Raw genomic sequence first — 16,800 nt, 5'->3', positions numbered from 1 at the left:
TATTACAAAGACCTTTTTATGAATATGCAATATTTTGGGTTCACCTATAAAGAATGAGTTATTGAAGATTCTCCAAAAGATACGAGGAAGATTAATTCTAGTCCTATAACTTATATAAATCTCATTTATCTAGTTTGTTTGCAGGGTCTTATGCATGAACAAGTCCAATAGTTACCAAAAGTCTAGAAAATCACTATGGACTATCATTCAAAATCTGTATACAAAAACTGAATTAACCACCCAAAAACCACAGGTATAAATGTATATATTGTCATAAATACATACCGTTAATCCAAATCAGCAGAACTTGTTCCAAGAGGGAACCGAGCCGCCCGGACGAACTAAATTTCTTTTATTTATTTATTTATTCTTTAAATTAAATAAACCTTTTAGTTACCTTTAATCCATCTATATAATGGAAGAAGGACAAGCCTTACTTCACAAGAGGAGGGGGCCAAGTACTTATAGCAAGTCATTATCTCTCATTGTGTCTCTTGATCAATGTGGGCACAAAAGAAATGACTCCCATCAACAACAAATGAGAACAAAACATTATAAATGGTAAACATAACACTAATTTAGTTTTATCGCCATATCGGAAGTCCTCGATCCTTGAATGGAAAATGGGACTACGCCTCAATTCTTGAGGAACCGGATCAACCTAGACCATGCTCACCCCTAATTTAATTGGGTAAATTTATTTACCCGATGCATTAAAGCTAATCAAAGTAATTGATTTATTGAAAATTATCTTCGAACAAATCCTCATCACCCAATCCAATCTCAAGGCTACATGTGGTAGCCAAATAAAAGTCCCACTATGATAAAATATGTCCTATCCCATGTTTGATTCTTGTCCAAGATAAGATAAAGTTGGACAAGGGGATATAGCTTGAAGAAAATATCGCACGTTTTAATTCTATCTTAATCATTCCTATCTTGATAAAAAAGTTTCAGGCAAACAAACGCATCCCAATTATCTTAATTCTATAAATTTACGTTTGGTCCTTTGAATAGGATATGATGTGAAATCCATTGATTTGCCTATATCATATTCACTATTTGGTGAATCGCAATAAAAACGGCAGATATTTTCATATTGTATCATGTAAATTTTTTGGTTTAAATGGCATATTAGTGTAAATGAATCTAAAAATTACACAAACGAAGATGGTGAAAATTTGTCAAAACACTCTTGCCTAATTCACTTATTATTTTTTTTCCTCTCTTTTTTAAATTCTTTTATTTTTAGTTTTCTTTTTTCCTCTTCCATAGTTCTCTAATAAAGTTATGTTAAGTAGTAATCTATGGTAACATACATAAATAATTTAAACGTTTTATAAATATAAATGCTTAATATTAATATTTGTATACATAATATATTATAAGATAGAAAGAAATTCTAATATATAAATTAAAGGGTTAATACCATGAAAAAACCCCAAATTTGTACACATGTAACAAATTTATCCCAAACTATTTTTTTTACTACAAAAAACCCCAAACCGGTACATATGTGATAAATTTACCCAAAACTATTTTTTCGACCACTAAAAATCTCAAACTGGTACATCCGTGATAAATTTGCCCCAAACTAATTATTTTGACCACAAAAAATCCCAAATTGATTCACATGTTCCAAATTTACCCTCCGTTAGTTTTCACTAAATTGGATTACTACCGCGAAAAACCTCCAATTGATACACCTGTAATAAATAAAGATTAAAATCCTCAAACGTGTACATTCGACAATCACCACGTGTCATCTAACTCGGCAATTTGATGATAAAATTTAACGAAAAGTAACATAAGGTAAATTTGTCACATGTGTACTAGTTTGAGGTAAATTTGTGAAAAGTGTACTAACTTAGGATTTTTGATGGTCAAGAAAGGAGTTTGAGGTAAATTTATCCCAAGCGTATCGATTTGGGATGTTTTGTGATATTAACACTAAATAAAAATAGGAATAAATGAAGTGAATGTTTTTATTTCAAATTTTTTATTTTAGAATTAAAAATATAAATACATTTAAAAATTATGTTAACCTTTTATTGCTTTAAGAACCTTTTTATTCTAGAAAAATAAAATTTATATTTTGGATATTAAAAATCCTATTCACCTTTATCCAACCTCCCCCATGGGTTATTTCTCTATTAATTCCAACTTTATCCTGTCTTGAGCAGGCAACAAACACAGGATATGATAAGCTTTATTCTATTTCGGACTTTATCCTTACTACCAAACGCAGCCTGAGCAAGTGTCGGGGGAGAGAGAGAGGGGACTTAAATTTTCAATTAACTCTTACATATGTGGGTGAGCTTGATGAGCCGTAGAATTTCTCAATTCTGCGGCCTTGGTTATTGGGTTAAGTCGATATCGTATTTGGTCGATGCCCATAAAAGTTCAAGCGGGACAATGTGAGGAAGGAGCAAGCTAGAATTGCTAAAAGATTTAGGGAACAAATTAGCAACAAAAAAAAAAAAAATCAATCCTTTGATCAAATTACAGGAACACGATACCTTCCACGACAAAAATGACTATTAATTGAACCTTTTAATTTTATATCGGTGATATATGGTATAACAAGATAGCAATTTGGAGTCATCCAAACTTCCATCTTATAATCAAGGCACTTCAATAATCGGAATAATACGATATTCCTGCTCAACTATAGGTAATCAATAAGTACGAGATCTCTTCCCATTTTTTTTAAAAAAGTGGAAATAATGATTTATTCTACTAGTGACGAAAAAAGAAAGGAAAACAAAAATATTTGAAGTGAACGGACAGCAGGTTCCCAAAAGTAGAAGCTATCGACGGTTCAATTTGATTCGGATTTTTGTGATACCCGAATCAAAACTGAAATATTTGGGTATGCATTTGCTGCGACCCGAACCGGTTCGGCTAACATGGACACCCCCGTCCAATAAATCCACCACCATCCAACAATGCACGTGAGCGTGCCACGTGTGAGGAATGCTTTCGGTATCTCGGGCGTACATCAAGGCTTTAAACGTATTGAAAAAGCAGGTGATGTGTTCTCAGACCACGAGACTTGGGGTCCAGCTCATCATCATCCCTTAAAGATGCCACTAATCTTATATTTCTTCTTTAATTACCACATTGACTAATCATTAATTTCAATTGTATGACTAAACAAACAGAGCTCTCCACTTTCTCCCTGTCTTCGTGCCTAAGGTTTGGTCTCTGTCTGCTGCTTTTCGAGACTAGCGATACCATCGGTCCATTTATTTGGCAAAAAATTAATAATTTAAAAAATATTTCTTAAATTAATCACTTATCTCGCTTGAAATAATTATAGAATGAAGAATGTTTTCATTTTTTTATAATGTCTGGACATCTTCATGAACAATGAAAATATTTTTCATCCAATTATTTTTGTAAGTGATACAAGCTATCATTTTAATATATATATTCTTCTTCAAACTATTCATTTTCCGCCAATCGAGGAGAAGATGATTGGAAACGCGTTTTTGTTTTTTAAATGGAAAAAGGCCACAAAAAAACCACATACTATGTCACATTTAACCATTATTCTTTTTTATGTCGTAAAAAATCTCAAATTTGTACATATGTGACATATTTATCCCAAATTAATACCAAGTGTGATACGTTTCCTTGTAACACGAAAAGAATCTTAAATTTGAATCGGTGTGACATATTTACCTCAAAATGTTGGAGTAAATGTGTCACATGCCTACAAGGTTGGGGTTCTTGGAGTCACAAAAAATAATATGGGGTAAAGATGTCATAGTGAGCATATTTTTTAGACTTTTGGGTTACAAAAAAAACTTGAATAAATGTGTCATGTTGGTACAAGTTCGAAATTTTTGGTTTTGTAATTTTTTTAGATGAATTTGTCAAATTATACATAGATTAGCGCAGTTGATGGTTTTTCCCTTTTGAAAATGACCACCTTTTATCCATTACAAAAATAAATGAACCATTATTTTATTGTCCACAGAAATGCCAATGGAAACATCTTTCATTAATTATTTCAAGTAATACGAGCATTTATTTTTAGACAAATATTTTTTAAATTATTCTTTTTTGACAAGATGACCAAACACTACTACTTCCATTTTACTTTTATAAAAGGGATAAATCCCATAAAATAGAAAATCCTAAACTTTTCCATGTGAGACACTTGTGCTCTACTTTTTCTCGTCTTGTCGATACCCGTGATCTTGCATTGGTACCTCAAAAGTACATTTCATTAGACTTCCGTCTTAACTAGACGTTAAAATTTCGACGCCCATGGGGAAAGTTTAGGATTTCAATGGGATTTTTCCTCAATATAATCGCACACAATTTTTCTTTTTAGCAATTTTAACTCGCTATGAAAGAGTTTTTTTTTTTTTTGTCGGCATATGAAAGAGTTAATGAGTCATGTTTTGTACTTCTCAAACCGTGGATTAGCCAACTAGGGGGTGAATGATAACCATTCTATTCCAAAAATAGATTTTTGGCTAGAAATAGTTTTTTCTATTTCTGTTTCTGAATGAGTTTCTGAGCAAAAAAATGCGTTTGATAACGATATAAAATTTCTACTACTAGAATAGAAATTTGTTTGACAACTGTTGAAAATTTCTAATTTTAAAAAATGCGTCGGCCGGCCAATGGCGGGAGGCGGCGACAGGGGACCGGCAACGGCGGGCGGTGACAGGCGACCAGTGGCGGCAGGCGGCGATGGCCGACCGGGGGCCAAGTTGTAGTCGACGACGGCGGGTATTTAACGAAAAGTGAGATTTCTATTTTTGTTTTTCCAAGAAGTAGAAAATTATTGTTTCTCATTTCTCATTCAAATATATTTCTGGAACAACTTTTTATTCAGAAATAAAAAAATAGAATTACATTATCAAATGAGTTTTTATTTCAGAAATAGATTTGGAACATAAATTTTATTTTCGGATAGTTTTCATGCACTCCCTAATCGCCGGAAAAAGAAAGGAAATCAATGCTCTTAATTATGGCAATGACCATTCCGACCAAAAACAAAAGTATGGTGATGACTGATGACCACTTTTGATTTGACTAGAAGCAACCATCCACTGTTTTTCCTAGAAAAGAAAAAGGGTTGTTTGAAGTTTGGGAGAGGTTGCACGTCCTGAAAAGACATTTCGTGAGCAAATTTTTGGTAAAAAAAAAAAAAGACAAAGTCTAGTGCTTAGACCATTTTTTTTTTGTCTTTAGGTCGAACTAATCTATGATAAAATTAAGACACCACAAGTATCCGTACCATAGTTCTTCAATTGACTACTTGAGTGTATAACGTTTTAAAAATATTCACCACGAGTGACATAATTTAATCAAACACTTAAATAACATAGCTTGAAAAAAAGAAGAAGAAATTTTTGCACAAATTATGTGAGTTATAATGTCGAGTCGAATTCTCGGGCAAGGAAAATCGCCAAGGTCACTCAAAGTGAACGATTTAAAAAATTTTAAAAATTATTCACCTTGAGTGACAGTAACTTAAAACGATTACTTATATGCAATAATTTTAAATCACATACGTAATGATAAATATGAATGTTTCTTTAAAATATATGATACTAATGATCGATTGAAAAATTGTAATATCAAATTGAGCACATAACGTGAAATTACGATACTCGTGGTGTCCTTGTCGCGTCATTTTGAGGTAAACTTAGATATTTCAAAATCATCACCGAGTGTTGACGGTAGAGTAAAGTTGTTCCTTATTTTAACTATTACTGTGTTTTGAAATTTGGTCTTGAAAATCTCTTGACGTCCGATAGGTGAAACGTCTTTTCCTATTTTGCCCTCATTTTTGTTTTGGTCGAATTTGTCCTTCTCTCTTGCACAAACTTTAGGAAGAAGATTCCACTAATGATCTTCGACCTAAAAAAAAGAAAAAAAGAAAGGATTCCAATAATGATCCTAAACCTAAAGATGGTAGACAGATTTTCTTCGTTGCTCTAGCGACATGTATTAATTATAGGCTTATAACATTCAATTATGTAGAGATCATTCGATAATAACTTGTAATAATTGATTCATTTCTTTAAATTCTCCCTTTATTATTTAGCAATCGTGTAACTATTCAGGCTTCTACAGACCTCAGCTACTTCACTTCCCTGAACGATCTTAAAAGATATAGGTTGCGTTTGGTTCAGTATTCCCAAATGACTTTTAGCCCTCAAAGCCTATTAAAAGAATCACAGTTAAATGCTTGAAGAGCGAAAGCCAATAGGGAGGATTGCTTATAGAAGCTAAAATTTTTTTGTTTCAAAACTAACCTCATCAATTCCTATATTTTCGATTTGCCCTCCTTTACTATTTATCTTCTTGCGTTGACAATAGGTAATTTTTAATTAAAATTAAAAAATTCATCAAACCTTTGAATGTTTTTACCAAACATCATTCAACCCAAATCCATTTTCAAATGAGATTTTACTAAACGTAATTAGCATTTTCCTAAATCCTTTTAGGTTAAAAAATTTTTTTTTTTTTAAACCTTTTTTAAATTTCAAACCGGACCCATCCAATATAACGGATAAGGTTACATAAGAGTTTAAGGCGAAATTTCATTTTTTTTTTTTTTGTGAAAAGATCAACCTGTCCAATGCATTTGTAAGTTTCCTTAATGAGATAAATTGATATAAGAAGGGTGCATGAATGATTTTACGATTTTTAAATTAGTCAATATTTTCTGGTTTCACTTATATAAGAACGAGTTAAGGCTACTTAACTCGACATTTCTTAAAGAGACACGATAAAATTTAATTTCGATCATCTAACTTATATAAATGTCATCTATCTGGTTTGCTTTGTGGAATCTTCCACATGTACGAGACCTTGCCGACATATGAGCATGCATTGCAAGAACTCATCATCAAGTCGAAGGATAAGGTCATCTTAGTGAATTCAAAATCCATATAATCGAACCGTACGATATTTGAACGGTCCCGATAGTTCGACGCGATAACGAATTTATTTACCGGAATCATTAGAGCAAATAAAGAAATATGGGTTTTATACGAAATTATCTTCTAGCAAATCCACGTCATCCGATCAGAAACCTCGAATGTCTTAATTGTGTAAAAGCGTGTGTCGGAGAGAGAGGGAGGGGGGGGGGCTTCAATTTTCAATACGCGCAAAGGAAAACGCAGAAAAGGAAAACGAGACAAGCAAAAAAAAAAAAAAAGAAAATCAAAAGTTTCAACGCGCAGAGAAAAGGAGCATCGAGAGAGAGAAAGAGAGCGAATCATGAACTCAACCACACCATCACCACCAGCAACTACAACTCCACCCAAGTAAAAGTCGCTCTCTCTCTCTCTCTCTCTCTCTCTCTCTCCTTCGCCGCGAATTGCGCTCTCTCCGACTCGTCCCGGCAGTGATCTCCGCCTCCGGCCCCGCAGTCGTCTCCGCGCGCGGGCGCCGTCCCCCGATTCCTCGCCGTCGCCGTCGCGGCGTGCCGCCTCGCCGGAATGGCGTGCTTGCCTCGATTTTAGGGTTTCCGAGGGTTTTGCTGGCGATTCTCTTCTCTCTAGCCTGGTTGCCCGGCTTTCTGGATCGGTGCGAGTGTCGGAATTTGCTTGGAGTACCTTCCCGCTGGTCAGTTCCGCCCTGCTTTCTGGAATCGGACAATGAGTGTTTTTTCTTCTTTGTTTGGCCGCATTTGCTTCACCGTTCCTTGTGAAAAATGGAGAAATCCGCCTGGCTGTAGAGTCGCGTTGGGTGCTTCCGTTTGGGAATTTTGCTCCGTGCATTGGAATGCAATCGCCAGAAATAATGTCCGCTTTACTTTCTCGTTCTATCTCAAGTGATTCCTGGCCAATGATTTTGGAGATTTTGAGTTATCTGGTTTTTATTCACTCTTTCTAAAAGTGTCAATCTGCTTCGCGTCACCTAACTGGATCATACTGTGGCTTGCAATGGTCGAGATGCTTGTGTGGACTAATTAAAGTTGCGTTTCGGATATATTGTCAGTTAAGATCATGAGATCTCTTGCTGAGCTAAGGAGGATTTAATGTATTTTTAGCACCGAATGCCACTGAATTTAAAATCTTGTCCCTCTGTTTTCTAACTTGAGCCTTCAGGTGACTCTCGTTATGTGAGTTCTTGCTTGTGGCACGTGTAATCTAACTGGCCATGGCATTTCATTCTAATGGCAACAAGGTGCATGGATAGTGTACTTGGCGGTTTCAATGCAGTATTGACTTTTCGGGAGTGTGCCATTTGGCTATAGATTGTAGCTTTTGTGTAAAAGAAGCGTGTCCGTTTGGTCATTTATAGATCTTGTTCTAAAATGCTTGATAGGCGTTTTGCTTCCTTGGAGAACCTGAAATGATTCTTCAGGAACAGAATGTTGTGTCTAATTGTTGTCTGCCCTTTCAATGTAATTATATATTCCTATGGGGCTGACTTACTATCATTTTATTTCTGTAGATATGAAGAGCATGAATTAGGCCATTTAGTGACTAATGGCGTGCAAGGATCTGGACATTTCCTTCTGCAGGATGAGATATTTGCCCAGTGCAGTTTGTGCTCTTTAGCAGTTGGTGACGATTAATTGACAAGTAGATTTGGGTGGTAAAGTTTAGAGTTGGGAGTCTGCTAATGGACCCCACAAGATGTTGGTTCGGGAAGTTTAAGTCCAAAGATGGAGCAAGGTCGTCAAAAAAGAAAGACATTGCAGGAAATGGGAAAGATGGGTCAAAACCTCCAACAAGTGAAGAAGCACCTTCAAATGTCACCAAGCAGAAAGTTGCAGCAGCAAAGCAGTACATAGAAAATCATTACAAGAAGCAAATGAAGGATATTGAAGAAAGGAAAGAGCGGTATGGTTTTACTCTGGCAATTGTGGATGAACTAAACGAGCAGCACTACATGTTTATATGATTCTTTTCTATTGGATCGTGCCAAGTACTTCTTTCTTTATATGCTCATATGCTAAGTTGTTCCTTTCTCTGAGTCGCCATTTCTGAGGATTGGGTTCTTTTGGGAGATGCATTGCAAGTAAATGAGGAAGTTATTCTTAATATGTCTGCCACATGATATAATGTGCAGATCAATTCAGGGCTTCAAATTAGTTTTTTGAAGACCTATGAGTTCAAAGAATGATCATTTTACTGCAATAAATATGCTTAAGGGAAAGTTAGTAGAGACTCAGCTATTGACTGGAATTGGGCGCAATATACTCGAAAATAATGATGTCACCTTAAAGCACATCAAATGAGTGAATTGGTGTGAAGTAAATATTGGTTGGGGTGGTAGGGTGATACTTTTCGATTCACACGACCTAGTGCAGAGATTGCTTGTCAAAAAGCCTTTGTAACGAATCGTGTAAGAGAGGGGGGGAGTGGACATAATTTGTAGAACACCTAAGCAAAATTTGTACTTTAATTACTTAATGCCTTATTCATTGGAGTATCCTAGATATGACAATGATATTCCTAATGATGATGTCAGTATTCTTTTTTTTTTTTTTTTACTGGCTAGAGTTTATTCTCTACTGGTTATAACAGGACGTGGTTTGTCTTCCATGTATCAGTGAGAGCAGTTGATGCTAACTTCAGGTAGTGGATAGAAATATGGTCTTTAACTCAATTCATCCACAGATGAGGCCTGAACTTTTTAAATGGAGGAGGAAAAGTGAAGTAGGAAGTGTTGGAAAGATAATGCCGAAAAGTTCTAAAAGCATGTGCTTTACTTGCAAGAGTAGCGAGATGTAGGGTATGATTAGTTTAAATTAAAATATTGTAGTTGTCTTCTACCTCCTTTGGTCCTATCCAGAACAATGAATGTATTATGGTTTTGGCAAAGACAAGAAAACTTAATTCTTGAAACTGCTTTTCTCATTCAATGAGACTTCTAGGTCAGAACCATAAGTTGGCTTTTAAATCCTACTCTGAAGGGTTCTGCGAGACACAGAGTTGATGTCAGTACAACATCCTTTACAATTGTGAAGAACCTTAGTTAAATGGAGAAAATATTTGCACCTAGTTAATACCGTCTCCACATTTGGGCAGTCAATTGCCTCTTAATCTCTCCTTGCTTTCTGTTTGTGGTAGAGGTTTTCCTTCTTGCATCTTCTGATGTTAATGGTAGAAAATGCATTGTAAAATAATCAATAATTGAATCCCTCACATTTCTAAAGCTTTGGATCCAGGTAGGCTCCTTTCATTGTAGGACACTCTGTTTTGGCCAGCGATGTATATTTCACCATATGAAAACAGAGCAGACAGGGATAACACGGCAAACAGTGAAATTTAGCAATCTAACAATGCGTGTTACATATATATTTTGATGAAGGTCCCCTGGTATCGACATGATAATACTTCCCATTAATGCAGAATGTTGACTCAGGATTAAGTAGCTGTCCTGATGACTGGACCATGGCAAAAGATGAGAACAGGCAACTTAGTCTGTAGCTGCTTGAGAATTTCTTCTGTCGATATCTCGCGGCCTATACATTTGATTTCCAGAGTGTGAAACTAATAAGAGAAGTCACATTTTGCATTTTTTTTTCTTTGAAAAAGGTATCGAAAAGGTATACTCGCACTTATGTGTGTATGTGTGCGCTTTTGCTTTGAAAGTGGCCAAATAATAACGACAGAGCATTTTGATGTATCATTATATGTGTACTTGTAGAGTTGAGCTCTGTATTGTCCATAAATGCGTCGGGATGGTTGGGGTCTGTTCATACATTAAAAAGTTTTTGCCACTTTCTATTCATGGTAGTGAAGTGAATATATGTTTTGTAGTCGTCATATACTGGAAATGAAGCTGGCTGATGCCGATGTTTCCGAGGAAGAGCAAAACAATTTGCTCAAGCACCTGGAGAAGAAGGAAACAGAATACATGCGGCTTCAGAGGCATAAAATGGGTGCTGATGACTTTGAGCCATTGACAATGATAGGGAAAGGTGCATTCGGTGAGGTATGGCATAATGGTTATCACACAGTGCCCCATGTCCATTATTCCCTTATGTTGTTGGTGTAGACTTGAATTTTTTCGCAAGAGGTCTTTGTAGAGTAGTTGGTTTGCCAATGACTTCTTTTGTATACGAGGATCTCTTATTTAGCACAATAATCTGATTTGATTGTCGAATGACTTCAGCATAGTCACAGATATGGGAACTGTATTTAGTGTTCAAGATTGCTTTTCTTGCGAGAAAATTGTTCTTTCTGTGAACCATAATCTATTTGAGCATCTGCAGTAGACTGGGAATATAGTTCTTGAGGTGTTCTTGTGCATTTTACATGGATGTGCTTGGTTCTGATACTTCTTTAAACTATCTACATGTCTTCTCTGAGTTTCATATTTTTCTATGTGTTGGCTGTATATTTCTTTTTTTCTGATCCCTTTCCATAGGAAATCAAGCCTTTGATCGTGATTCTAGTGTTTGCTTTTATGGCGCAGGTCAGAATATGTAGGGAGAAGGCGACAGGTCATGTTTATGCTATGAAGAAGCTTAAAAAATCTGAGATGCTTCGTAGAGGGCAGGTATACTTGTCTCCAGGCTGCCAATGATGGGATTCGGGATATTATTATATCTTCTTCTAACTTGCGAATGTATTATTCAGGTTGAACATGTGAAAGCAGAGAGGAATCTACTTGCAGAGGTTGATAGCAATTGCATTGTCAAACTATATTGCTCCTTCCAGGATGAAGAATATCTCTATCTCATTATGGAGTATCTACCTGGTGGAGATATGATGACGTTGCTAATGAGAAAGGACATATTGACTGAGGATGAGGCCAGGTTCTATGTTGCAGAGACTGTTCTGGCAATTGAATCCATCCATAAGCATAATTATATTCATAGGTCGTGCATTGTTAATAGTCAGTACCCTACTTCTATTTCCTATAGCTGTTTCCCTTATGATTTGTTGAAATGACTAATGATGCATCTTGCCATCTTATGTTGCAGAGATATCAAGCCTGACAACTTGCTGCTTGACAGAAATGGTCATATGAAACTATCAGATTTTGGTTTATGTAAACCGCTAGATTGCAGTAACCTGCAAGAAAAGGACTTCTCTGTGGGAAACAATCTTAGTGGGGCTCTTTCAAGTGATGGCCGACCTGTGGCATCAAAGCGCACTCAACAGGAGCAACTGCAGCATTGGCAGAGGAACAGAAGGACGCTGGTAAGTTTAACTCAAGTAGGATTGGTGTTATCTTTTTGGTCAGTCATCATTCAAAACAAAACAGATTGTGGTTAATCCTCCTTTTTTTTTTTGTGGTTCCTCTGTTGCTCTTGTCTGGGACATGCATGTGATTTATGTGGATGATCATTCATGGCCAATTTTCAGAATTATTCTGTGCAATTTCATTAATCCTGGTACTTGTGTATGTTGTGTTGTAAACTTTTAACAAGACCTAATGCAGGCTTATTCAACTGTTGGCACACCGGATTATATTGCCCCAGAAGTTCTTTTGAAGAAAGGTTACGGGATGGAATGTGATTGGTGGGTATTTTCTAGAAAGAAATAAAGAAATAGTGGAAAAGAAAATGAAATCTCCTCGTCATTTTCTCTCTTTATCTTATTTATTGTGGTGATCTTTGACTACTACTTCTGCAGGTGGTCTCTTGGTGCCATTATGTATGAAATGCTTGTGGGATACCCTCCTTTTTACTCCGACGATCCTATGTCAACATGTAGAAAGGTATCTTAGCATTGAAATACTTTTTATTCCGCTGATACTTTACCTTCATAGGCAATGTATTTTTGGAATATGAAGTTGCGTCACTTAATAGAAGATGAGCTCCTCTTGTTACCAATATGTGTGTTTAGGGATGTTGTTCTACTCCTAACAATGTAATTTCTTTTCATCAACAGGATGTGAATGTTAATATTTATATGTAAGACAGCAGCTGTAGATATGAACCGAATTATGGCCTTTTTTCGGTGATGTATGAACCCATCATTCTTTGATGATGACGTTGATGAACAGTTCATAACACTTGCATAGTGGTGGCTGAAATGTGGTATGAGTCATTATGGATTTTTGTAATTTAAAATGAATAATAGTCTTATAAATGCATTGTTGAGCACATTGAATTATTCAGGTTTCAAGGTTAAAATGACATCTTTATTTTGAGCTGGAATTCTCATGCGTGATGTTGTTTAATTCAGTCATCTATACTTGGCCTTTTGTCAGCACAATTATTGAATATAAATGCTTTCCTTGGCAGATTGTGAACTGGAGAACTCATTTGAAATTTCCTGAAGAAGCAAAGCTGTCTCCAGAAGCTAAAGATCTCATAAGCAAACTTCTATGTAACGTTGACCAGAGGCTGGGAACGAAAGGGACTGATGAAATTAAAGTATGGGCTCTTAAGTGTTCAATTCTTGACTATTGCACTGCTACAGCTAATGAGCTGAAAATGACAATTGAAAGCGGTGCGTTTGTGGATTCAGGCCCATCCCTGGTTTAAAGGGATCGAATGGGACCGGTTGTATCAGATGAAAGCTGCTTTTATTCCTGAGGTCAACGATGAGTTGGATACGCAGAACTTCGAAAAATTTGAAGAGGTAGACGAGTACATAGTGTATTGCTTTGGCATGAAAATGATTGCAGAAGGAAGAAATACCGGTGGCAGATTACTGCCTTTAGGATTTATATAGTTTGTTCGTTCTATCTCTGACTAGTAAGGATTGATATAGTTAGTTCGTTCTATCTCTGACATGTATTATTCTATGGTGATGTAGGCCGACAATCAAATTCAAACTTCAACAAGATCAGGCCCATGGAGAAAGGTTCCTACATAAATCATTGTCTGATTCATTTTATTTCTGTACCATATTCCTACTTATATTCTAATCTTTTGGCTTCTGCCTTGGTAGCATTCTGGTAAATGCAAGGTTCACGTTTATAATCATGTGGTACTGTTGTTTCCTCATGTTCTTGACAATGCAAAGAACCTTTGTGGTCTAGTCCTTGCCTCAAAGGGGTCAATTCGGAAAAATCAAGTATTTATATTCTGTATTTTTCATTGACCTTGTATCCATAAAAGGCCACACTAACTGGGTTAAGTTGGACCAAATTGTTGGCCTCAAGGAGGAGGCCATTTTAAGGGGTTTTTGCCAAAACCTAATTAACCTTGAAAATTGTGCTGAACATCAAGTTTTTTTCTTTTTTATGTTAGGCCTTTTCAATTTGATTTTATCGTGGATTTGCATGGTCTTAAGTATCTGTTTTTTACCCTCTCTTTTGTTCATAGATTTGGGATGGGCTGTATTCATATACCTTTCTTATATTCTCAGATCTTCTGTTACTCTCTAGCAAAAGGGATCACCCTTGGGACTCTAGACACACTCTCGCACACGCACACACACACACACACGGAGAGAAGTGTTCTAACAGACTTTTATCTGGAAGTGTACTGGCATCTGATGATTTGTTCCCTTTCTGACTGCAGATGCTCTCATCCAAGGACATCAACTTTGTCGGTTACACATATAAGAACTTTGAGATTGTTAATGATAATCAGTTGCCTGGAATGGGTATATTTCTCTTTCTGGAATTGTTAATAGTCTGATGGACTCGCATGCTTTCTCTTTGTTAATGCAATAAGGCATCAGCAAACATGGAGCTATTCTACGACGTGATACTGCAGATGTTGTCTATATACTATTAACTCTGGCGGATGCTCTCTGAAGCTTGTGGAAACCATGTTATGGTTATGAACATGCCAAACTCAACAGATGGACCAGATTGCTCTGTTTCATTTTCAACTACTCTACCAGTCAGGCTGTTTTCTGTCCTACATGAAAAAATTAGTATAGGTTTTGGACTGTTGATGCTTAGCATTCTACACCAGTCTAAACCTATCTTAAAGAGGATCATGTATGGTGTTCCATCTTTCCAGTTAGTCTCATCATAATATTTTTTATGATAAAGTTTCGACGGTCCTGGCCTGTTTTCCCTTTCAAAGCATGGCATTCTTCATAGGAAGTGCATATATAGTTCACTTACTTGGTCTTTCTGTTTACAGCCGAACTGAAGAAGAAGAACACGAAACCCAAAAGGCCATCCATCAAGTCTCTCTTTGGTAAGAGCTGTAGAGAATGCTGTCTTGATAACTCTAAAGACATGTTCACGCATGCATAGCTTCTTCTTTTTTACAAATAAGTGCATAGCTTGTTATGCTCTTCTATGCTGAGGAAAGGTTTTGATTAAGCCACCTAAGAAAAACATCTGAACCTTGGTACTCGAGAAGCTTATCGGTTTTCCCTCGTGTATTTGTATGTTCACAGATGATGAGTCGGGCACAGCAGCGAGTCGACCTGTTCACGGCAGCTTTATGAACCTCCTGCCCCGTCAACTCGAAGTTCCCGAGAAGCAAAGTGAATCTAATTGACCTGCGCTGACTCTTCATGGTTTTCCAACTGAAGATTGACACATTTAGTTTTGCCGCTTGTGCGCTCCGGTGTTGTAGATTGACTCTTTCTGGGGGGAGGGCAAGGGTCCCCTAAACAACCAAGTTTGAGATGGTGATGTCGTAAGTCGCCCTCGGGTGTAGCTTGAATCTGCAAAACTCTGTAAGATAGGGGGTTTGGCGAAAAATTATTCCTTGTGATTCAATTGAGGAGTGATGTGCATTCTTTTGTCGCAGTGGTCATGTAATTAAACAAACGCAATAGATGGTGAAAGCTTTAAGGTGTGAATACTACTGTGAGTAAAGAAAAAAAAAAGTGTGAATGTCATCTTGAAAAGGGTGGGAATCACTTTTTTCGGTTGCATTTCTTTTGTTCGTGGTCGAAGGAGAAGGAGATGTTCAGAGGAGATGCCGCTTGTTTGTCGCACCGACATTCCCAGTGGAGAACAGAGTCCTGTGGTATCTGGCAGCTTTGCAGTGAGAGTACAGCAGTGACTCTGTCCTCATTCTTTACGCCCGTTTTGCCTGGAACAATCTTTTGAGGCATCTCCCAAAATAAAATAAAAAAAATCAAAAGGTAATATCACAACTCGAAGGGACTACTCTGCAAAACAATTCTCAATTGACTTTTGCGACATTGCCCCAGAATTCAATCCATTTAGGGATTTGGGGTTTTGGTTATATTTCATGTTTTTGGTGGTTGGGAGTGGGTGCAGTGAGCTCCTTGAAGTTGGGAGCGCTGGTGTGGATTCTGGAAGTTTGCAACGGTCCATGTTAGGTCGCTGGAGATTTTCTAAGCTTTCCGAGGAACTTGCCGTCGAAATTGGTTGCGATCTGATGACTTTTGGTCGATCATTCATTTCTACAAATTTGCGACCTGATGACTTTTGGTCGATCATTCATTTCTACAAAGTTCTGTGGACGTGGCGGGTCGCATGAAGAAGTTAAACTCTGGTGGATAGATTAGTACTTAGTTATCAAAGAGAGATCATGATAGCTAAAGATTCACATAAATGCCATTCTGATCTCTTCGAGGCATAAACTTATCCTTATTAGTCGAAGAAGTTTGGTTTTTCGAGTTTGATTTATTGGGCAGATGGTGTCTGGACCAGCTTTCGCATACTATTTCTTGTCTCTCTTGTATGTCTTCATATGCCGGTTGAAGCTTGGATGTGGATCCATAGTATGCTTTTTTCCTTTTTTTTTTTTTTTTAGCAAGCATAGTAACGGCTAAGTTACCATCTTGGGGCAATTTATTGATTTTTCTATTATTGGCCAGAGGCGATTTGGTATCTGTTAGCCTCATAACGTGAAGTATAATTACGTCCAAGGATTTGATTAATGATTGTCGTCCACGTGACACTTCCTAAAAGCACTGTAAATTTCAAACATCACAAGATATTGACATATTAACGGCATTT

General features: G+C 36.7%; 2 protein-coding genes across 4 annotated transcripts in view; both read left to right on the top strand.

The window, feature by feature from the left end:
- The window catches only part of LOC115753955 (peroxisomal membrane protein PMP22), a 491,710-nt gene that overhangs the window by 289,294 nt on the left and 185,616 nt on the right, over positions 1–16,800 (top strand). The gene's annotated exons all lie outside the window — the stretch shown is intronic.
- Positions 7,242–15,743, top strand: LOC115753947 (serine/threonine-protein kinase tricornered-like). Its single transcript, XM_030692812.2, has 14 exons — positions 7,242–7,602; positions 8,437–8,828; positions 10,755–10,929; positions 11,413–11,496; positions 11,577–11,818; positions 11,924–12,143; positions 12,385–12,464; positions 12,579–12,663; positions 13,193–13,324; positions 13,419–13,532; positions 13,710–13,757; positions 14,420–14,504; positions 14,996–15,052; positions 15,258–15,743. The coding sequence occupies exons 2-14, from the start codon at positions 8,608–8,610 to the stop codon at positions 15,359–15,361; spliced, it is 1,647 nt and encodes a 548-aa protein (XP_030548672.1). The 5' UTR covers positions 7,242–7,602; positions 8,437–8,607; the 3' UTR covers positions 15,362–15,743.

The sequence above is a fragment of the Rhodamnia argentea genome, chromosome 1, assembly GCF_020921035.1.
Source record: "Rhodamnia argentea isolate NSW1041297 chromosome 1, ASM2092103v1, whole genome shotgun sequence".
Classification (NCBI taxonomy): Eukaryota; Viridiplantae; Streptophyta; class Magnoliopsida; order Myrtales; family Myrtaceae; genus Rhodamnia; species Rhodamnia argentea.
This window is presented reverse-complemented; position numbering and strand designations above follow the sequence as displayed.